The following is a 23911-nucleotide window of genomic DNA, read 5'->3' as shown; positions in this document are numbered from 1 at the left end:
CTAGGCTCCTCCACCTTCAGTCTCAGTCGATACCCAAAGGGAAGGGCGTTCCCTAGGGGTGGACTGGGATGAACGATAGGTACTCTGGGGTTCCGTCCGAAATCCCCCCATACACTATGGAAGGGAAGAGGGAAGAACTACCTAGCCTAACCTACCCGAAATTTTCCGAGTAAGGGGCGAGGAATAGCAAGGCTACCCAGAGGGAGGTTACCCTAAGGAAATAGGGGATATAAGGAAGCATACAAGGGTCCCAACGTTGGGTTAGGTGTGACATGGATGGACCAGGCACAGTCCCTTATATGGTCCCTCGAAGGCGAAAATATGTGCAACACTGAGTCTTGTATGTTTAAAAATTGCCTATATCTTCATTAGTAACACTAGGAACACTATTATATCATGCAGAGGTAAACATGAACACTAGGCTGCGGCCTACGCTAGGCTGAAAGACTAGTATGGGGTCGGCTAATTAAGAGCGCCGAAGACTACCATCAGCATAATATAACCTATTCCTAATAATGAAGACTAAATAACTAAAGATATTAATTAGTTATAAGGCCGGGGAAGGCTGTTCTGGCCAGCTAAACAACGCATGCAATACGAACAGCAGCGCCGTAAAATGGCGCCTCCGGGCAAGGCACAACTCGGCCACAAAACACAAGGTTTTAGCGTAAAAAATCGTTACTCTACGGCCAGAGCTTATTTAAACAATACAAGAACCTGGTACTGTACTCAACTTTCCAGAAGAAGGCGAAGCAGAAGGTTGAGATATGGTTGAAGGATGCACAAGAAAATATCCGATCACTGGGAACAAACAAACGGCGTAGGGAACTACCAAGAACGGAATGAGGACGGACGTGACGTCACACAAGTATGGCGCCGGTTCGTTTACGTTGCGAGTATCGTAACAGTGACGAAGGTAGGGTAACTTTGGAACGGCACCTCAGTTACCTTGCCACATTTCCCCCTCAAAGCGTAAACGCTAGGGGGGGTGCAGATGGCCATGTGACGTGTTAATGCATGTGTCCCCTGTTGATATACGATATTCTATGGGGAAACCCTTAGACTACTCGCTCCAGAAGTTAGAATTCTGTGAAAACCTTTAGTTTAATTCTCTGGGAATATTATGGTAGTCTTATATATCCAAAGGAAGCTAATGAAGGAACCTTCCATCAGGACGACATGGCTTGAGCCCAAATATATATATATACAGTGGAACCTCTACATCCGAACGTATCTACATCTGAATTTTCCAACATCCGAAGTAAAATTCGAGCAAATTTTTTACTCTACACCCGAATTTTATTTCGACACACGAAGTAAGCAATTTTCGTCATACCGGTTGCTTCCGAATTTTTCGACACGCGAAGTACAATTCGAACACGTTCCTACTCTACACCCGAATTTTTTTTAAGACACCCAAAGTAAACAATACTCGTATGCGTAGTCGGTGATCATAGCGCCTGATGTGTTTTTTATTTCCGCCAATAGAAGGCAGCACTTCAACCTCGGAGGGACCCTCAATTAGCGTGGCTTGGGTCAGTCCTCTGTTCTCGTTGGTTTTGTGTGGTTTTGCCCTGTGCGTTCTGCTATTAATTGTGTTTTAATCGTGATTTTTTACGTTCATCCTTTTACGGTATTTTACGAAAATCATGGGTCCTAAAAGGCTTAGTTTTGCAAGTGGTAGTGGTAGTGGTGAGAAAAGGAATAAGGGAATGCTTTCTTTAGAAGTAAAGCAAGGAATTATTGAAAAGCATGAGCGTGGCGTCCGTATGAGTGAACTTGCAATAAGTTCCGCGCAAATAAAAGAGGTGTTAACAAAATATCAAGACGTGGTCGACTTCATCGACAAATACCATCCAAAGAAATTGCAGGTTTGTCGTGTAGTTGCGCAGTTTGATGATGTTTCCCTAACTTATTTTCGAAACATTCTGAAAAGCTGTACCAAGCAACTTTCTATTGATAACTTCTTTAAAATAACTACGAAGCGAACTCGTGATGAAGAGGAAGGGAGTGGTTCAAAGAAAACAGCAAAGAGTGAAGAGAAAAAAATTCAATCAATTTTAAGTGTAGAGAGTGAAAGTGATTAAAATTAATCACCAAAAAGAAAAAAAGAAAATGTAAAAAAAAATATAAATTATAAAAAGAAAAAAAATAAGCTAAGTTATGTTAAAGTTCACTTAGTGTAAGTTAGAATAAGTTACGGTAGTGTACGTTTATCGTAGTTAACCTCTCTACCTCCTCGCCGCCCGTCCGTCTCCTCTCTGGTAGTAAGACTAACAACACCTGCGCTGGAGTTTCTAAGGTAAAGTGACGCTACAAACCCGTTTCTTATTTATCATTTTTCGCTAATTCTTCTTATTTACATGTCTATTCTTCTTATTTACATGTCTATTATCTAATTTAGTGTTCATTATTCTCATGGGAAAATTATGTGTAGTAGTTTATTAAGAAGTTATCATAGGTTTTTGGGCTCAACCACGGATTAATCCTATTTCAATGTATTCTTATGGGAAAATTCGTTTCGACATCCGAACATTTTCTACATCCGAAGTTGGTTCTGGAACGGATTAAATTCGTATGTAGAGGTTCCACTGATATATATATATATATATATATATATATATATATATATATATATATATATATATATATATATATATATATGTGTGTGTGTGTATTTTTGGGCTTAGGCCATGTCGTCCTGATGGAAGTTCCTTCGTTGGTAGCTTCCTAGGTATATTTGACTACAGTGATATATCCCAGAGAATTTACCAAAGGTATCCAGAATTCTAACTCTTGGAGCGAATATCCCTTAAAAATTTTAAAAGGGATATCGCGTAATATCAGAGTATGTATTCTTGACATGTCGCATAGCTATCTACACCCCTAATAGTGTTTTCGCTTGGAGGGGAAAAGTGGCAAGAATTATAGGAGAGTCGTTAATAAGGCAACGCTCCTACTACTATACTGCAAATAGTGCGCCAATCCACCACTGCGCGGCACCACCTAATCATTCTTTCTCTCGTAGCTTTGCTGACCGGTGTTTATACCGTGTTATCTCTCGCTATTTTGGAGTTATTTTGTCAATATGATGTCTTCACCAGCCTCATCTGCTTCTGGAAAGTTAAGTAATATCTTTGAATTGTGTAAATGTAAGCTCTTGCCAGTTTTACTCTTCGATTGAGATCGTAATTAACGTAACAAGAGCTGTTGCCAGCCGGATGGTGTCATGGACGCAGTCATTCTTTCTTGTACATTTAGTTAGCCAGAACGACTTTCCCGGCATTATTTGCTTTAATAACTTTAGCTATTTAGAAATTTAGCTAGGGATTTTTATATTATGTCATTGTTGTCGTGGATTTGGCTAATTATGGTCGAGCCTCACGAGTGCTAAGCTTCCTAGCCTAGGCACCTACACACTTCATGCATGATATAACCTTCCTGGTAAAGTTTTATTGAAGCTCAGGCAATATTTTATACAATTAAGATATTACTGCATAAAATTTTCCTCTTCCAAGATAGTATACGAGAGTTTCGGTGAACGATTCTCCCTGCTCATAGGCTACTAGCCTAGGGGCTTTAGTATACTTTCATACATGTCCCCAAATGCTCTTGTATTGTCTTTTAAGGGGAGACTGACACCTCCTATACCTTTCAAGTCGATACTAATCTCCTGGTGAGATTTAAGAGCAATTCCCCCTCCCTCTGATTAGCCTAGGCTATCCTCGGTTAGCTTTGCCTTGAACTAAGTTCTGGCAAATCTTTACTGGGGTGTTCAGTTTCTTTCTCTTAACCACTGAGTCGGTTTTTGAGCTTAGGACGGGACATCAGAGTAGAATGTCTGTGTTTGGCAACCGTCTGTCTTGGTAAAATGATTTCCCAAGTCAGGTTAGGTTGCCTTTACAGGAGGATAGACCTCCCTAGACCATACCTTGGAGGTTTTATATGACAATTCCTCCTCCCATGGCCTAGCAGACAGTCCTGTGCTGGTAGATTTTAGGCCAAAGAAATGATTTCTTCCACTGCCTCCAATCTCTGGTACGAGATTCTGTTCTCTTGAGAGACTGCGTCCTGTGTGCCGCCTTCTCACTTAACTAACCCAATCTGGGGAATTGAATTCCCCAACTATGAGGTTACCTTTATATGGGATCAGAATCGATCAGGTTAGGTAGTGCCTTCGGGTAATACCTCACCTATAGGACCCTTGCCCCTCCCCTGCTGTCCCTTTTGTGTTGGCTGAGCCATCACACACCCTGGCCGTCATTCTACATTCGACCCTATGGGTAGTCTGGAGAATTGGCCAGAGGTTCCCTATTTGCCGCCGGGTGAGCCGGCTGCCGGCAAGGGCCCTCATCTTCCTTTGAGTGTTCAGTCCTCCCTTGGACTGCCTTCCATACCCAATATGGATAGGATATGGTTGGATGGAAGCCCGAATATAATTCCCCCTTCCATTTGAACCCTCATTCCGGATGTAGGCCGGCAAGGCTAAGCCTTTGCCTGCTAGCAGTTAGCTCTGCCGTCACTTGCCGTGGGTGTCGCTGATCGACAACCCAACAGCAATAGGCATACTATGGCCGGTCGCCGGCAACTAGGTTGTCTGCCGGCGACCGGCTACCCAAAGTCTAGACATTTGCCGCCGGCTGCCGCCGGGTCCTACTTGATGGAGGGATCCTTCGACTGCCGGCGGGCAGAGCCGCTGCCGGGGACCTGCCGCCCATTATCCTGAAGACAGTACCTGCCTACAATAGCCCAGAACATGCCCATGCCGGCAGGCACGGCAGTACTGCCGGCATGCCGCCCGCAGTTAGTGCTGTAGCCCGTACAATTTTTTCCAACCTACAAGGTGCTTCATGGGCAGCCTATTGTGAGACCCTCACATATAAGAGAGCAATTCTCTCTACCATTTAATGGTTAGCAACCATTACTAAAATCCCCAATATTGAACCTGGAGGATAGTGTTAAGAAGACACTTTATATCAAAAGATATTATCTTCCCATAAATTCGTTAAGAATTTAGTATTCAATATTGAAGGAGGTCATAGCAATGGGCTGGACAGGAAACACATGTAGGTGTCTTTCCTTGTTTATAGCTTACTCTATCCTAAGCTAAATAATATTCAAAATATGTATGTTGAAATTTGAGAATTTCACCGAATACTTATATGCTTTTCTTTCTTTACAGGAGGAGCATCCCGAGTGCGGGAATAACTTCTGCAGGGTCCGCAGTAAGAACTTCTGCGGCCATGATATGTGCAGGGCCCATGCTCGCTGCGCAATCATCAAGGGGTCTCTCAAGTATTGAGACCCACAGGTATGTACCGTTTGTGATAAACTGGTAAAAAAGGCTTTTGATTACCAAAAGTCTACAGAGTCAAGGGATGCAGCAAGGGAGATGCTGGGAAAATGGGTCAGAGGCTTTCAGGCTCAACCTGAGATTCCCCTTGTCCAGATTCCGGTAGAATCTGATGTATCAGACGCCTTGAAGGGCATCCAATCGGAAGACAACATGTCGGTTGTCTCAGAGGAGACTGAAAATAATCTCCTGGTGGAAGAACTGGAACAGGGGGCTGACGTACCTGCTGAAGGTGAAACCAAGAAAGCCGAAACAATTTCGGTGTCGCCGAAACAATTTCGGTGTCATCAGCTACGGTGGCCGAGCCGGTGACTTCGACTTCTTTTTATGCCATTCCCCCCCCCCCCCCGTTTAGCTCCGAAGAAGCTAAACATCAAGGATCTCCCCGCTTTCTCTGACGTCAATCCTTGGAGGTATGCAGGCATATGCCGATGTCAGGGGGAAAGATCTTCCTCTCGGAGAAACTGGGCACTGTCCCAGTAGAGGAAATAGAGTTTTGGCCCAGCAAAGGGGCCTATCCGGATTGCTATGTCCGTCTGAGGACGGAACCTGCGTCCAAAGAGGAGACAGAGCCGAAAGAGGTCATTGTTCTTGACCTCCCCAAGGCCCAGGTCTTATTTACCAACACCTTGAAGGAGAGGGCCTTCACTAGCTCCAAGGTGCCGGCTCTCAGCAAAAACCACCCTTCCTTTATTGCTGACCCCTCTCGTGCCTTCCCCCTTATGGACAACGGGTTTAAGGCAGCCTTAAAGGCGGTTGAGGCAGGAAAACCTTGTCCTACACTTGAGGAGTGTAGACCCTTTTCCCTCGCCTTTCCATCGGATGATGCAGACTGGAAGGATGTGCAAAACACCTTCACAGTAGGGAAGCTGGAGGCAGACATTGCCGGACGACAGTTCGGCGAAGACTTCCCGAAGTTATTAGACTTTCTCCTGCACAGGGAGCAGGAGACAAAAGAACGTCTTGCCGCCTGTATGTCTCTGCAAACTGGGCTAGAGACAATAGCAAGCATTGCAGACACCCCAGACATGTACATGGTCTTCGCAAAGTCTCATTTGGGGACGGTCACCAAACACCTGTACAACTTCGGGCTTGCAGGGAGTTCGTGTTCGCCTCGGCTGCGGTGAGGCACGAACCAAGGAAGCTGATAGCCTCCAACATCCGGGGAACAGACCTCTTCCCAAGTGAAGTGGTCAAAGAGGTCGTGGACAAAGCCGCACCGGAGAATAGGAATCTCCTCTCCAAGTGGGGCTTGTCCTCTAAAAGAAAGTCTTCCGCTGATGAGGGTCCCCAGCCGAAGAATAAGTCAAAACGACCAAGAGTGCCCTCTCGTCCGAAACAACAACAACAGTTTCCCAAGGCCACGGTGCCCCAGACAGTGGCACAACCAACCACCACCTTCCAGCTGGTGCCCCAAACGGTGGCGACCCAGTCGCCCGTGTTCACCCGTCTTTGAAAAGCAATCAACGACCTTTAGGCCGAAGTCTTGAGGTTCCTTTCGAGGATCATCTAGACGCCCCTTCAGAGGTAGGGGCAACAAAGGTGGACGTGGCCAAGGAGGTAAATCCTCCAACCAGCACTCAAAGTGAGATGCTACCGGTAGGAGGGAGACTTCTCCTTTTCCAGGATCGTTCGACCTTCGATCCCTGGGCCCACAGCCTAATCAAGAATGGACTAGGGTGGAGTTGGAATACAATTCCACCAAACTTCCCTCAATTCTTCCAACACTCAACCCCCTTATTGGAAGAATATGTTCAGGAACTCTTGAACAAGAGAGTTATAAGGAGGGCGAAGTCCATCAAATTCCAAGGAAGGCTATTTTGTGTTCCGAAGAAGGACTCTGAAAAGCTCAGAGTCATTCTGGACTTATCACCACTCAACAAGTTCATAGTGAACTACAAGTTAAGAATGCTGATGCTTCAACACATAAGGACCCTTTTGCCCAAACAGCCATACACAGTCTCCATAGACATGACGGATGCATACTGGCACGTCCCAATCAACCGTCAAGTTTCCCCCTACCTAGGGTTCAAACTACAGAAAAGACAGTACGTTTTCAGAGCCATGCCCTTCGGTCTAAACATAGCTCCAAGGGTATTCACCAAGATTGCGAATGCAGTCATTCATCAACTACGCCTAAAGGGAATTCAGGTGGTAGCCTACCTGGACGACTGGCTGGTGTGGGCAGCATCCAAGGAAGAGTGCATGCAAGCCTCCAAGGAAGTGATCCAGTTCCTGGAACACCTAGGATTCAAGATCAACTTGGGAAAGTCTCAACTATCTCCAGCTCAGAAGTTCCAGTGGCTGGGTGTCCACTGGAACTTACAGTCACACTGCCTTTCCATTCCATCAAAGAAGAGGAAAGAGATAGCGGGATCTGTCAAGAGACTCCTTCAATCCGCCAGGATATCAAGAAGGCAACAGGAGAGAGTGTTGGGGTCTCTCCAGTTTGCCTCAGTGACAGATCCAGTATTGAGAGCACAATTAAGAGATGCATCAGGAGTTTGGAGAAAATACGCATCAAACGCTCGAAAAGATCTAAAGAGACCGATACCAAATCATCTGCAATCCCTACTCAAGCCATGGTCGGAGGCCAAGAACCTAAAGAAGAAGGTACTCTTGCAACCGTCTCCACCGTCAGTCACCGTTCACACGGATGCCTCAAAAGAAGGGTGGGGAGGTCACTCTCATCATCAGAAAGTCCAAGGAACCTGGTCCTCCCTCTTTAAAACCTTCCACATCAACTTTCTGGAAGCCATGGCAGTTTTTCTCTCACTGAAGAAACTGAAACTTCGCAGCTCAATCCATATCTGACTGGTTCTAGACAGCGAGGTTGTAATGAGATGCCTAAATCGACAGGGCTCGATATCGCCTCAAATAAATCAAGTAATACTGGCCATCCTCTGACTAGCGGAGAAGAAGAGATGGCACTTGTCAGCAGTCCACTTTCAAGGGTTCCGCAATGTGACGGCGGACGCTCTATCCAGGGTCAACCCGATAGAGTCAGAATGGTCCACAGACGCAAGATCATTCTCTTTCATCTTACGCAAAGTCCCAGGACTGCAGATAGACCTCTTCGCAACGAGCGACAACAAGAAGCTACCCCGGTATGTATCCCCGTACGAGGATCCTCTAGCGGAAGCGACGGATGCAATGTCCATAGATTGGAACAGATGGTCCAAGATCTACCTGTTCCCTCCAACCAACCTTCTGCTGAAAGTCCTCGACAAACTGAGATCCTTTCAAGGGACAGCAGCGATAGTGGCCCACAAGTGGCCCAACAGTGTTTGGTTCCCTCTGGTAACGGAACTACGCCTGTAGCTGATCCCGTTGCCGGATCCAGTTCTGACTCAACAAGTGCAGAAATTGACTGTCTCAGCTTCATCACAGAAAACCCGGAACCTTCATCTCATGATTTTCTCGCCTTAGCAGTCAAGAAAATGTTCGGAATTTCTAGGGACAGTATTAACTTCTTAGAAGAATACAAGTCAAAGTCAACAAGAAGACAATATGAGTCTTCCTGGAAGAAATGGGTCGCCTTTGTCAAGGCGAAGAAACCTAAGGAGATTTCTACGGATTTCTGTTAGTCCTTCTTCATCCATCTCCATGAACAAGGTTTAGCAGACAATATGATTACTACGTGCAAATCTGCCCTAGCCAGACCAGTGCTTTACGCCTTCCAGGTAGACTTCTCTAATGAAATCTTCAACAAGATTCCTAAAGCCTGCGCTAAACTTCGGCCTGCAGCCCCTCCAAAGCCCATTTCATGATCTTTGGATAAGGTACTTCACTTAGCATCAACTCTGAACAACGAAGATTGCTCTCTGAAAGACTTGACTCAAAAGGTGATATTCTTATTTGCACTAGCCTCAGGAGCCAGAGTTAGTGGAATAGTGGCCCTCTCGAGGGATGATGGTCACATTCAGTTCACAGACAGCGGAGAACTGAACCTCTTTCCGGACCCGACGTTTCTTGCCAAGAACGAGCTGCCCAATAACAGGTGGGGTCCCTGGAGAATCTGCCCTCTAAAGGAAGAAGCATCCCTTTGCCCAGTGGAATGCCTAAAGGTCTATCTTTGTAGAACTTCAGACTTTAAGGGAGGTCAGCTTTTCAGGGGAGAAACATCAGGTTCAACGTTATTCTTGAAACAGATTAGGGCGAAAATCACCTATTTTATTCCAGAGCGGATCCAGACAGTACACCCGCAGGTCATGATCCGAGGAAAGTTGCCTCGTCTCTGAATTTCTTTCAGACTATGTCGTTTGAAAGCCTTCGTGCTTATACTGTATGGAAGTCATCCAGAGTCTTTTTCAAACACTACGCAAAGCAACTACAGGAAATAAAACATTATGTGGTGGCAGCAGGTAGTGTACAAAAACCTGCCGCTTGATTTCTGCGAAGAACAGTGCACTATTTGAGACTTTTAGTGAAGGGTGTACATGATAGACTCTTATGGTATATTATGTTGAGTGATGTGTCTAGTGATGACACTATAGACTGTTCTAACTACACAGGTGACATTAAGCATAATAGACTAACACAAGTGCCATGCATACTTATATGCATAGTGTTCCTTGTAACAACAGAATACATAGTGAAATATCCATATTTCCCATAGAGTGGCTTGTGTTTCCTTTTCAGGTGAAACTTTTTATATTTCTGTTATTACTAATTATGCTTTTGTGCAGATTTGTTCAGCGTAAAATGTAATTGATTACAACCATGATTTCTATTTCTATTGTAATAAACAATAGCAGGAATCTTTGCGTCTCATTTCGCCCCAAATATTCTAAACTATGAATAAAAGTCAGAGCGTCTTTTGATCCCATCAATATTTAAGAAAACATTGGGAACTAAGGTTATTACTGTTCCAAGCAAACAGGTAAGGACTGATTATACTAAACTGTTTATCTTACTGAATTAAGGTTTCCTACATGTATATAAACCTGTCTGTCTCTTTTAACATCCAGACTTGGGAGATATCAGTGACTTACACAGATCAATGCCATCTAAGTACAAACTATGCCTTATGTATATGATGGCACTAATATACAAACTGTTTGCTAGATTGTTCCTTGAACTCACAATCCTTGGGTTTTTTCCTAGAGTCTACCCAGACTCTTCCCTGTAGGGGGCAAGAAGCACTGACATAGTCCATGATCAGCTGAATGATGTATAACGGTAACATCAAGTGTCTCTAGGTCCAGAGTACCAAAGGAAAATTTATCTCGAGATGAACGGCACTATTGAAAATCCAAAGATACATTGATGCTCTGGTAAACTTCCATCAAGACGACATGGCATGAGCCCAAAAACGGATTTTGAGCCACCCTCTTTTTGACAAAAGGATAATGAATCCCTTCCTATGGTAGTGTATCTGTAACACCTACAAAGCTACAAAGAATGATTAGGTGGCGCCGCGCAGTGGTGGATTGACGCACTATTTGCAGTACAGTAGTAGGAGCGTTGCTTTATTAACGACTCTCTTATAATTCTTGCCACTTTTCCCCTCGAAGCAAAAACGCTATTAGGGGTGTAGATAGCTATGCGACGTGTCAAGAATACGTCCTCTGATATTACGCGATATCCCTTTTAAAATTTTTAAAGGATATTCGCTCCAGGTGTTAGAATTCTGGATACCTTTGGTATATTCTCTGGGATATATCACAGTAGTCAAATATACCTAGGAAGCTACTAACGAAGGAACTTCAATCAGGACAACATGGCTACCCCACCCAAAAAACGGATTTTGAGCGAAGCGAAAAATCTATTTTTGGGTGAAAGAGCCATGTCGTCCTGATGGAAGTTCCTTCATTAGGAGCTCCCTAAGTTATATGCAACTACAGTGATATATCCCAGAGAATTTACCGAAGGTATCCAGAATTCTAACTCCTGGAGCGAGTATCCCTTAAATTTCTCCAAAGGATATCGCGTAAGGACGTATCTTGACACATCTCATAGCTATTTACACCCCGAATAGCCTTTCACTTCGAGAGGGAAAGTGGCAAGAAAATAAGAGAGTCGTTAAAGAGGTAAAACTACTCGACTCTTCTAATGTACTGTAAATAGTTCGGCCATCCGCCACCGCACGGCGCCACCAAACCATTCTCCGTAGCTTTGTAAGTACTGTATTACAGATACAGTACCAAAGGGGGGGGGGGGATTAACACCCTTTTACTAAAGGAGGGTGGGTCCATCAGGACGACATGGCTCTTTCACCCAAAAATAGATTTTTCGCTTCGCTCAAAATCTGTTTTTTGGGGCTTAGGCCATGTCGTGCTGATGGAAGTTTACCAGAGCAATAAACGAATTTTGAGCGAAGCGAAAAATATATTTTTGGGTGAAAGAGCCATGTTGTCCTGATGGAAGTTCCTTCATTAGTAGCTTCCTAAGTATATGTGACTACAGTGATATATCCCAGAGAATTTAGCGAAGGTATCCAGAATTCTAACTCCTGGAGCGAGTATCCCTCAAATTTCTTCAAGGGATATCGCGTAAGGACATAACTTGGCACATCTCATAGCTATTTACACCCCAAATAGCCTTTTCACTTCGAGAGGAAAAGTGGCAAGAAAATAAGAGAGTCGTTCAAGAGGTAAAACCGTTCGACTCTCCTAAAGTACTGTCAATAGTTCGGCCATCCACAGCATCACGGCGCCACCAAACCATTCTCCGTAGCTTTGTAAGTTTTACAGATACAGTACCACAAGGGAGGGATTAACATCCTTTTACTAAAGAAGGGTGGGTCCATCAGGACGACATGGCTCTTTCACCCAAAAATAGATTTTTCGCTTCGCTCAAAATCCGTTTTTTGGACTTAGGCCATGTCGTGCTGATGGAAGTTTACCAGAGCAATAATGTATCTGTGGATTTAATAGTGCCGTTATCTCGAATTGACTATTTCCTAACCGGTCATAAAGACCAAAGACACTTGATGTTACCGTAATACATCAATTAACTGAGCATACCATATGCCAGCCCTTCCTGTCCCCTACAGGGAAGAGTCTGTATAGACTAGGAAAAAACCAGAGATTGTGAGTTCAAAGAACAACAAGCAAGCAGAGAGTATATCGTGTCGTATATACGTAAAGCGTAGTTTGTACTAGAGTTCTGAATAGAGTACTGTACCTCCCAGGTCTGGATCAGACAGACGAGTTTATGTTCACGTAGGAAACGTAATACAGTAGACAAACATAGCACAACCAAACTTACCTGATTGCATGGTAAGGGAAACTCTGTCCAACATAGTCCATAAGAGGATCAAAAATACTCTGAATATAATGTATAATCTTAAGGCGAGAGAGACGCAAAGATTCCTTCTATAGTTTAATTACAAGAAACACAGAAGTCATGACTAAGCAAAATGTTTATGCTAAACATAGACATAACAAGCATAACAGTAATAACAAGGTAAAAAGTTTTATCTGAAAGAGAAAACAATGCCACTCCGTGAAATTAGGAAATTTCAATATATATGTTATTACAAAAAGACATTAAGCATAAATATGCTGGCACACATGTCAAAGAATTATGCTTCTAAGTTCACTTAACTATGGAAGACAGATTATAATGTTTATGTCAACACTAAAAATCATCATGATATACCTAAGTTTATCATGCACACCCTTCACTAACAGTCCCAATTAGTGCACTGTCCTTCGCAGTAATCAAACTACAGGCTTTATTACACTGCCTGCAGCCACCACATGAAATTTGATTTCTTGCAATTGCTTCGCATAGTGCTTAAAAAAGACTCTGGAAGACTTCCAACCAGTATAAGCACGTAGGTTATCAAACGACATAGTTTGAAAGAAGTTAAGAGACGAGGCAACCTTCCTCGGATCATGACCTGCGGGTGTACTGTCAGGATCCGCTCTGCGAATAAAATAAGTGATTTTCGCCCTTATCTGTTTCAAGGATAAAGTTGAACCCGAAGTTTCTCCCCTAAAAAGCTGGCCTCCCCCAAAGTCTGAAGTTCTATGAAGATAGACCTTTAGGCATTCCACTGGACAGAGGGATGCTTCTTCCTTCAGAGGGTAGATTCTCCAGGGACCCCATCTTTTAGTGGGTAGCTCATTCTTGGCGAGAAAAGTCGGATCCGGAAAGAGATTTAGTTCTCCTTTCGGTGTAAACTGAATTTGACCCTCATCCCTCAATAGAGCCACTATTTCACTGAGTCTGGCTCCTGAGGCTAGTGCAAATATAAAAATCACTTTCTGAGTCGAGTCTTTCAGCGAGCAATCTTCATTGTTCAAGGTCGAGGCCAGATGAAGAACCTTATCCAAAGACCATGAAATAGGCTTTGGAAGGGCTGCAGGCCAAGGTTTGCGCATGCTTTCGGAATCTTGTTGAATATTTCCCTTGAAAAATCTACTTAGAAGGCATATAGAATCGGTCTAGCTAAGGCAGATTTACATGTCGTGATCGTATTAGCCGCTAGCCCTTGTCCGTGAAGATGGATGAAAAAGGACAGGCAGAAATCCGTAGAAATCTCTTGAGGTTTCTTCGCCTTAACAAAGGCCACCCATTTCTTCCTGGAAGATTCGTATTGTCTTCTTGTTGACTTTGACTTATATTCTTCTAAGAAATTAATGCTGTCTTCGGAAATCCCAAACCTTTTCTTGACCGCTACGGTGAGAAAATCATGAGATGAAGGTTCTGGGTTTTCTCTGATGAAGCGTAGACAGTCGATTTCTGTACTAGCTGAGTCAGAACTGGTTCTGGCAACGGGATCAGCTTCAGGCGTAGTTCTGTTATCAATGGAAACCAGACACTGCCTGGCCACTTGTGGGCAACTATCGCTGCCCTCCCCCGAAAGGATCTCAATTTGGAGAGGGCTTTCAAAAACAGGTTGGTTGGTGGGAACAGGTAAATCCTGGACCATCTGTTCCAGTCTAGAGACATCGTGTCCGTCGCTTCCGCTAGAGGATCCTCGTACGGGGCTACGTACCGGACTAACTTCTTGTTGTCGCTCGTTGCGAAGAGATCTACTTGCAATCCTGGGACTTTGTTCAATATGAAAGAGAATGATCCTGCATCTAGGGACCATTCGGACTCTATCGGGTCGAACCTGGAGAGAGCGTCCACCGTCACATTGCGGAATCCTTGAAGGTGGACTGCTGATATGTGCCATTTCATCTTCTTGGACAGATGGAGGATGGCTATTATCAACTGAGACAATCTTGAACCTTGACGATTTATGCATCTCATCACCACTTCGCTGTCTAGGACCAGACGAATGTGGATTGAGCGGCGAAGTTTCAGTTTCTTCAGGGAAAGAAACACTGCCATGGCTTCCAGATACTGTAGTTGATGTGGAAGGTCTTGAACAGGGGAGACCAAGTTCCTTGCACTTTCCAAAGATGAGAATGACCCCCCCATCTTTCCTTTGAAGCATCCGTGTGGACGGTGACTGTAGGAGGAGGTGGTTGCAAGGATACTTTCCTTCTCAAGTTCTTTGTTTCCGACCATGGCTTGAGAATCGATCGCAGACGATTTGGTAACGGTCTTAGTAGATCTCTTCGATCGTTGTAAGCGTATTTTCTCCAGATCCCTGATGCATTTTTCAATTGTGCTCTCAAAAGTGGGTCCGTCAAAGAGGCAAACTGGAGAGACCCCAACACTCTCTCCTGTTGTCTTCTTGAAATCTTTCGTGACCGAAGCAGATTTTTGACGGCCCCTGCAATCTCCTTTCTCTTTGCTTTTGGCAAGGAGAGGCAATGTGACTGTAAGTCCCAGTGAATTCCCAACCACTGGAACTTTTGAGCTGGAGACAGCCGAGACTTTTTCAGGTTTATCTTGAATCCTAGGTACTCTAGGAATTGGATCACTTTTCTGGAGGCTTGCATGCATTCTTCTTTGAATGCTGCCCACACCAGCCAGTCGTCCAGGTAAGCCATCACCTGAACCCCTTTGAGTCAAACAACTGCATTTGCAAGCTTTGTGAATATTCTCGGAGCAATATTCAAACCGAAGGGCAAGGCTCTGAAAACGTATTTTCTTTTCTGGAGCTTGAATCCCAGGTAGGGGGAAACCTGACGGTTGATTGGCACATGTCAGTACGCATCCGTCATGTCTATGGAGACTGTAACTGCCCTTTTGGGCAGAAGGGTCCTTAAGTGCTGAAGCGTCAGCATTCTGAATTTGTAGTTCACAATGAACTTGTTCAGTGGTGAAAAGTCCAGAATGACTCTGAGCTTTTCCGAATCCTTCTTTGGAACACAGCATAGCCTTCCTTGGAATTTGATGGACTTTGCTTTCTTTATCACTCTCTTGTTCAGTAGTTCCTGAACGTATTCTTCCAGAATTGGGGTTGAAGGTTGGAAGAATTGAGGAAAGCTTGGTGGAGTTAGAGTTCCAACCCCACCCCAGTCCCATCTTGATCAGGCTGTGGGCCCAAGGATCAAAGGTCCACCGATCCTGAAAGTGTAGAAGTCTCCCTCCTACCGGCAGCATCTCACTTTGAGTGATGGATGGAAGACTTTCCACCTTGGCCACGACCACCTCTGTTGCCTCTTCCTCTGAAGGGGCGTCTAGAAGAGCCTCGAAAGGATCCCCTAAACTTTGGCTTAGAAGAAGCCGACTCCCTTTTGTAAGCTGGGGTGAAAACTTGTGACTGAGTCGCCAGTGTTTGGGGCACCAGTTGAAAGGTGGTAGTAGGTTGTGCCACCGTCTGGGGCACCGTGGCCATGGGAAGCTGTTGCTGTCTTGGCTGAGAGGACAGGCGAGGCCGCTTCGACTTATTCTTCGCCTGGGGACCCCCGTATCTACGGAAGATTTTCTCTTGGAGGACAAGCCCCATTTAGAGAGGAGATTCCTATTCTCCGAAGCAGCCTTGTCTACGACCTCCTTCACCACATCACTAGGAAAGAGGTCTTTTCCCCAGATATTAGAAGATATCAGCTTCCTATGTTCGTGTTTTACAGAGGCAGAAGCAAACACGAACTCCCGACAAGCCGTCCTGGCTCTGATAAAGTTGTATAGGTCCTTCGTAACAGTAGCCAAGTGCGCCTTGGCAAAGACCAAATACATGTCTGGGGTATCAGGGATGCTAGCCATCGTTTCTAGCCCCGTTTGTAAAGACATGGACGCTGCCAAGCGTTCCTTCTCCTCATGTTCTCTCTTCAAGAGAAACTCTGAGAGCTTTAGGAGGTCCTCGTTGAACTGACGTCCAGCGATATCGGCCTCCAGCTTCCCGACTGAGAAGGTAACATGAACGTCCTTCCAGTCTTTGTCATCTGAAGGGAAAGCAAGGGAGAAAGGCTTGCTCTCTTCCAGCGTGGGGCAGGGCTTTCCTGCCCTCACGGCCTTCAGAGCTGCTTTAAACCCTTTATCCATAAAGGGAAAAGCACGTTGAGGGTCAGCAATTAACGACGGATGTTTTTTGCTTAATGCCGGCACCTTTGAGCTAGTAAATGCCCTCTCTTTTAGTTTTGTAGAAAACAAAGCCTGTGCTTCAGCGAGCTCAAGGACAATTACTTCCTTGGGCTCCGTCTCTTCTTTGGATGCCGGTTCAGTTCTGAGCCGGACATAACAATCCGGGTAGGATGCCCTGCTGGGCCAGAACTCAACTTCCTCCACTGGGACGGTACCCAGTTTCTCCGAGAGGAAAATCTTGCCTGCTGATATAGGCATGTGCTCCGCATACCTCCACGGGTTAACATCGGAGAACACAGGAAGATCCTTCACGTTTAGTTTCTTCGGGGCTAAGCGCGAGGAAACTAACTGTTCAATCTCTGACCGGAAAGTAGTCTCTTTCTCGGAAGGCTGCTTCTGCAAGTCATACACCATTGACATCAGAGATTGCAAAGTGGTCGTAAGTGCTTAAAGATGAGGCGGTTGCGAATAGGTTGAGGGTGCTGGTTCAACCAGAGCTGCTGAAGAGACCGACACCGCTTCCGCATTCTCAACCTCGTTAGTAGGAGGAACAACTACCTCCTGTTCTGACTCTTCCAAGAGGAGATTCTTCTCAGTCTCCTCGGAAACGACAGACATATTGTCGTCCAGGTGGACGCTCTCCAAAGCATCCGCCACGTCAGGATCTCCAGGTTTCTGAATCTGGATCTGCACCAAAGGGAGCGAAGGTTTGGTCTGGGGAATGACGGAATCGTCACGAGCTCCGGGGAAGAGACAGTCCCTCATCCTAGCATTAGGAAGGTATGGGACCGAGGTATTCTTTTGAAAACCTCTAACCCATTTCCGCAGCGTAATCCTAGCTGCATCCCTAAACTCCGCAGACTTTTGATCATCGAAAGCCTCCTTAACCAACTTGTCGCACACAGTACTTACCTCTGGGTCCCAGTACTTGAGGGCCCCTTTGGTGACAGAACAGCGGGCGTGAGACCTACACACGCCACGTCTGTAGAAGTCCTTGCTGCGGACCCTACAAAAGTTGTTCCCGCACTCGGCATGCTCCTCCTGTAAAGAAAAGAAAAGCAAATGAGTTTTCTGTGAAATTCTCAGATTTCAACATAATAACAATTATTACATTTAGCTTGGATATGGTAAGCTATGGTAGGAAAGACACCCACATGTGTTTCCCGTCCAGCCATTTGCTATGACCCTTCCCATATTGAACCATGAAATTCACAAAGAATTAAATAACAAAGGGAATATCCAAGATATATAGTGTCTTCTTGACATATCCTCTTTTAATGTTCAATACAGTGGATAAATTTAATGGATATAACCACTAAAACAAGAGAGAATCAACTCTCTATATGATGGTCTCACAAATGGCTGCTCAAGAACCACTTGTATGTTGGAAAAAATTTTACCATATTTTTCTGGATACAACAGTTACCGGCGGCATGACACTGCCGGCCCTGCCGACACCGCCGGGCCTGCCGACACCGCCGGCCCTCCCGACACTACTGGCCCCGCCGACGTCGTCGGGATGAAGGGCCAGTCGGCAAATGCCGGCAGGCAGGCGTCTGACGAGCCTGCCGGCAGCTACCGTTAATAAAATATGAATATGGTATCGACATGATGGGCTAACCAGCATATGCCAGCAGGCCGGCATCTGCCGGGCCTGCTAGCCACTGCTGGCTAATAATAAAACATTATGGGTGGAAGGCATTGGCCAGCTGCCGACAAGCTACTCAGTTGCCGGCAGACAGGCCAACCGAACTCACCAACGGCCATCGATCAACGATGCCCGAGGTAAGAGATTACAGCGAACTGTTAGCCTAACCAACCCAAAATTGTCGGCAGAATTAAATGCCGACTATAGTCCATGATAGACAGTAAGAGAGAAAGGTAAGGATAGAAGACGGCAAAGAATCAGCTATGACGTCAACATCCTGAAAGTGTGTGCCAGTGGAAGAGGGAAATCAATTCGGGCTTCCACTCAACCATATCCCATCTTAAGGGATATGGAAGGCAGTCCAAGGGAGGACTCTAAGGAACACTCAAAGATATGAGGTTATCTGTCAGAAACCTAACCAGGCACTGACAGAAAAACTCATGCCAGGTCTACAGACGTTCAGAGGAGCCTATGTAGAACCACGGCCATAAAGGTGTTGGATCATTCAACATGAAAGAGATAGCGGGGAAGGGGTGAATAGTCCATAAGTAAAGCAATACCCTAAGGCATTACTTAACCTGAAGGATTCTGTCCTCATATAAGCCTCAACAAGGGGAAGTCAATTCCCCAGGTTGGGTTAGGCAATGAGAGAACGTCCGAAAACGAACTCATGAGAACAGAATCTCATACCAGGGATCAAAACAAGGAAGAAACCTATCCTCCCGTTAAGAACCCCTGATACAGGACTGTCTCCTAGACCATAAAGAGGAAATTGTAAAACAATAACCTCTACAAGATCTAGGGAGGCTAGCCTCCTGAACAGCAACTAGCCTTACTGGAATACCGACAAGCTACTCAGTTGCCGGTATAAATCCAGGTAGCCAGATGCCTAACACAGACTTACTCTGATGTCCGGTCCCCAACTCCAAACTCAATGCTGACAAGCTACTCAGTTGCCAGCTCAGAGAAAAGGAGAGGGAAACGAAACGCCCCAGAAAATTTACCCAACCACAGGTTACAGTAAATTAACTGAGGATAGCCTAGGCTAATCAGAGGGAAAGGGAATTACTCTTATATCTCATAGAGATAGTATTTACTTATAGGGGCAATTATATCCATCTTACCCCTAAAGGCAATACAAGAGTAATGGGGACATATAAAGTATACTAAAGCACTAAAGCTATTAAGCTAGAGAGCTTGGAGAAACGTTCTACGTAACTCTGGTATACTAATATGGAAGAGGAAAAGAAATAGTAATATCTTAATTGTATAAAATATTGCCTGAGCTTCAATACAACTTTACCAGGAAGGTTATATCATGCATGAGGTGTGAAAGTGCCTAGGCTAGAAGCCTAGCCCTCGTGAGGCTCGAAATTATAGCCAAATTCACAACAACAATGACATAGTATAAAAATCCCTAGCTAAGATACTAAATAGCTAAAGTTATTATAGCAAGGATGCCGGGAAAATCGTTCTTACTAAATGAACAAAAGAACGATCGCGTCATGACGCCATCCGGCCGGCTACAGCTCGTTACGTTAATTACGATATCAACCGAAAAGCAAAACTGGCAAGAGCTTACATTTACACAATTCAAAGATATTACTTAACTTTCCAGAAGCTGATGAAGCTGGGGAATCCATAATAATGTGAAAAAGCTTCGAAAATAGCGAGATAACACAGGGAAAATACTGGTCAGCAAAGCTACAACGAAAGAATGGTTTGGTGGCGCCGTGCGGTGGCGGAGGGCCGAACTATTTACAGTACATTAGGAGAGTCGAGTAGTTTTACCTCTTTAACGACTCTCTTATTTTCTTGCCACTTTCCCTCTCGAAGAGAAAGGCTATTCGGGTTGTAAATAGCTATGATATGTGTCAAGATACGTCCTTACGCGATATCCCTTGGAGAAATTTAAGGGATACTCGCTCCAGGAGTTAGAATTCTGGATACCTTTGGTAAATTCTCTGGGATATATCACTGTAGTCACATATAACTTAGGAAGCTACTAATGAAGGAACTTCCATCAGCACGACATGGCCTAAGCCCAAAAATAGATTTTTCGCTTCGCTCAAAATCCGTGAATATATATATATATATATATATATATATATATATATATATATATATATATATATATATATATATATATATATATATATATACATACAGTGATCCCTCGCTACTTCACGGTTCGACCATCGCGGATTCACCACTTCGCGGATTTTTTTTTCCATAACGCATGTATATACATATTTCGCGGATTTTCCGGAAATTTCGAAAATACCGCGATGTGACCGATGGTGCGAGATTGGAGAAAGTAAGGAAAATTGAATCATGATTGATTTTCAATATAAATGAAACTCTGAGGAGCAACAAAGATATCATTTGTTAGAGAGATAGAGAGAGGTAAGGAATGGGAGGTAGTGAAAAGTAGCTCACAGAGAGAGAGAGAGAGAGAGAGAGAGAGAGAGAGAGAGAGAGAGAGTGTGTGTGTGTTGTTTTAAATGTAATAAACAAAAATATTTGATAGGTTATAACACATTGGTGCTCATGTAATATCAACTGTATAGACGGTTTGAATAAGTCTAGAATAAAATGATGTTTCCCAAAAAAATAGTGGTTTGCTGATGAACCCGGATGCCGTATTTTTAGCTACGATTGAAATGGATGTAGACTCGTCATAATTTTTTCGTTTCGTATTTAATTGACACTAAGAAAACTAATTTTAGTTTCTTCATCTATATGTAAGTATTGTATAACACGAGAGAGAGAGAGAGAGAGAGAGAGAGAGAGAGAGAGAGAGAGAGAGAGAGAGAGAGAGTGAGTGAGTGTGTGTGTGTGTGTGTTGTTTTAAATATAATGAGAGAGAGAGAGAGTGTGTGTTGTTTTAAATGTAATAAACAAAAAAATTTGATAGGTTATAACACATTGGTGCTTATGTAATATCAACTGTATAGACGGTTTGAATAAGTTAAGAAATGGTATAAACGATACTTTGTTAGTGTATTCGTACGCTTTCAAGAGCGGCAGCTAGACGTCAGCTGATCTGATCACACCCAAAAGTAAAACAAAAAGAAGTCAACAATACTCGATTTTTAAAACACACCCGAAATTTAAAAACAAAAGTACATGCTTTCTTAATGTGCAATTAACTATTTAAAGAGTGGCAATTTTCTAGAATAAAATGATGTTTCCCCAAAAATAGTGGTTTGCTGATGAAATCAGAAGCCGTATTTTTAGCAACGATTGAAATGGATGTAAACTCGGCATAATTTTTTCGTTTCGTATTTAATTGACACTAAGAAAACTAATTTTAGTTTCTTCATTTATATGTAAGTATTGTATAACACGAAGAGAGAGAGAGAGAGAGAGAGAGAGAGAGAGAGAGAGAGAGAGAGAGAGAGAGAGAGAGAGAGATGAATCAGCTGTTGTAATCGAATGCCGTGTTTTTGTTTCGTGAGAATTTCATCGCCACGACTAACAACAACATACTGTACTGAACTTTACAGTATTATACAGACTACTGTGATATGATAAAGTAAAATATTTGTAATAACCTATTTTATATGAAATGGGGCTATTTTTTTGTTTAAAATTTACATTTACGTACATAAAACAACTCTCTCTCTCTCTCTCTCGTAAATTGTTTTCCTGCTTTGCTACGTATGTATGATTTTATATAGATACGGTAAATAATATTTGTAATAACATATTTTCTAAAAGCTTTTACTGTAATATCATTATTTATCACTTTCATCATGCGCGTTAAATGCCTTCGTTTATTTATTACGATCGAAGATGAAGCGTACTTTATGACGCCGCCCATAAAGAAAAACATTTCATTTGGAAGTCCTAAGAAAAATTAAGTAAAATATTGGTAATAACAAAATCAACATACTGTATAATCAATATAATCGATGCAAAAACTAACATATACACAGATGTGTACACTAAATGCGTTTGTTTCTTCATTATGATCGGAGATAAACGTAAACAAAACATTGGTTGCCTTTTTTTTATCGTGCTTTTTGGCGTGTTTAGGAAACGCATGATATAAAATCGCCTTTAATATTTGTGCCTGTTTTAGTTTAGGGTACTGTAGTACAGTGAACCCTCGTTTATCGCGGTAGATAGGTTCCAGTCGCGGCCGCGATAGGTGAAAATCCGCGAAGTAGTGACACCATATTTACCTATTTATTCAACATGTATATTCAGACTTTTAAAACCTTCCCTTGTACGTAGTACTGTTAACAAACTACCCTTTAATGTACAGAACACTTAATGCATGTACTACAGTACCCTAAACTAAAACAGGCACAAATATTAAAGGTGATTTTATATCATGCATTTCCTAAACACGCTAAAAAGCACAATAAAAAATGGCAACCAATGTTTTGTTTACATTTATCTCTGATCATAATGAAGAAACAAACTGGAGGTAGAGCTTTGCTTATTACCCAGACATATTTCCCATACTTTTCCCTTAGAACTACATCACATCTTCCTACTTTAGATATATATATATATATATATATATATATATATATATATATATATATGTATATATATATATATATATATATATGTGTGTGTGTGTGTATATATATATATATATATATATATATTTATATGTATACACATATACATACCTACATATATACATAAATACATGCATACATATATATATATATATATATATATATATATATATTACTGTATATATATGGGTTATGGAAAAAATCCGCGAAGTGGTGAATCCGCGATGGTCGAACCGCGAAGTAGCGAGGGTTCACTGTACATGCATTAAGTGTTCTGTACATTAAAGGGTAGTTTGTTAACAGTACTACGTACAAGGGAAGGTTTTAAAAGTCTGAATATACATGTTAAATAAATACGTAAATATGGTGTCACTACTTCGCGGATTTTCACCTAACGCGGTCGGGTCTGGAACCTATCTACCGCGATAAACGAGGGCTCACTGTATATATATATATATATATATATATATATATATATATATATATATATATATACAGTCATTTTGACAAAAGTTATCTTGTGTAGTTCTGAAACAAAATATATATAACTGATGGCTTTGTATGGAAAAGACGGGTTTGGTTTAAAAAAGGTTAGTTATACTACTTACTTCTCTGTCTTGGCGAATCCTTAGAAGAGGGAAAGATGAACTGTCTGTCCTGCAAATAGTCATTCCTCCTTCTTCTGGGACCCTTAAATATACAAAATAGATGTATTTAGCAACATTCACTCTTTAATATTTCACTTAAGAAATTATTTAATTGACTTTGTGGAAATGAACATTAGTACTATGTAGTCACACACAGCTTTAATCTAAAGTTATGTATATTACTCTTCCTTAATTACCTGACACTAAAAAAACAGGATCTGTCATTTCAATAATAATTGTATTTCTTAATAATACCTGAATAAGGTTCACAATCAATAATCTATTTACAAGGTATGGCCTTACACATATAAAAACAATATTGATAAAAAGCAAGTTACAATTTAGTGTC

At 42.9% G+C, this 23911-nt stretch overlaps 1 protein-coding gene across 2 annotated transcripts in view; it reads right to left on the bottom strand.

The window, feature by feature from the left end:
- The window catches only part of LOC137627715 (protein mono-ADP-ribosyltransferase PARP12-like), a 289451-nt gene that overhangs the window by 189429 nt on the left and 76111 nt on the right, over positions 1–23911 (bottom strand). For both annotated transcript variants that reach the window (XM_068358969.1, XM_068358970.1), the window contains exon 4: positions 23524–23605. In XM_068358969.1, the coding sequence (XP_068215070.1) occupies positions 23524–23605 (82 nt within the window). The remainder of the gene's footprint in view (positions 1–23523; positions 23606–23911) is intronic.

The sequence above is a fragment of the Palaemon carinicauda genome, chromosome 35, assembly GCF_036898095.1.
Source record: "Palaemon carinicauda isolate YSFRI2023 chromosome 35, ASM3689809v2, whole genome shotgun sequence".
NCBI classification, from domain to species: Eukaryota; Metazoa; Arthropoda; class Malacostraca; order Decapoda; family Palaemonidae; genus Palaemon; species Palaemon carinicauda.
This window is presented reverse-complemented; position numbering and strand designations above follow the sequence as displayed.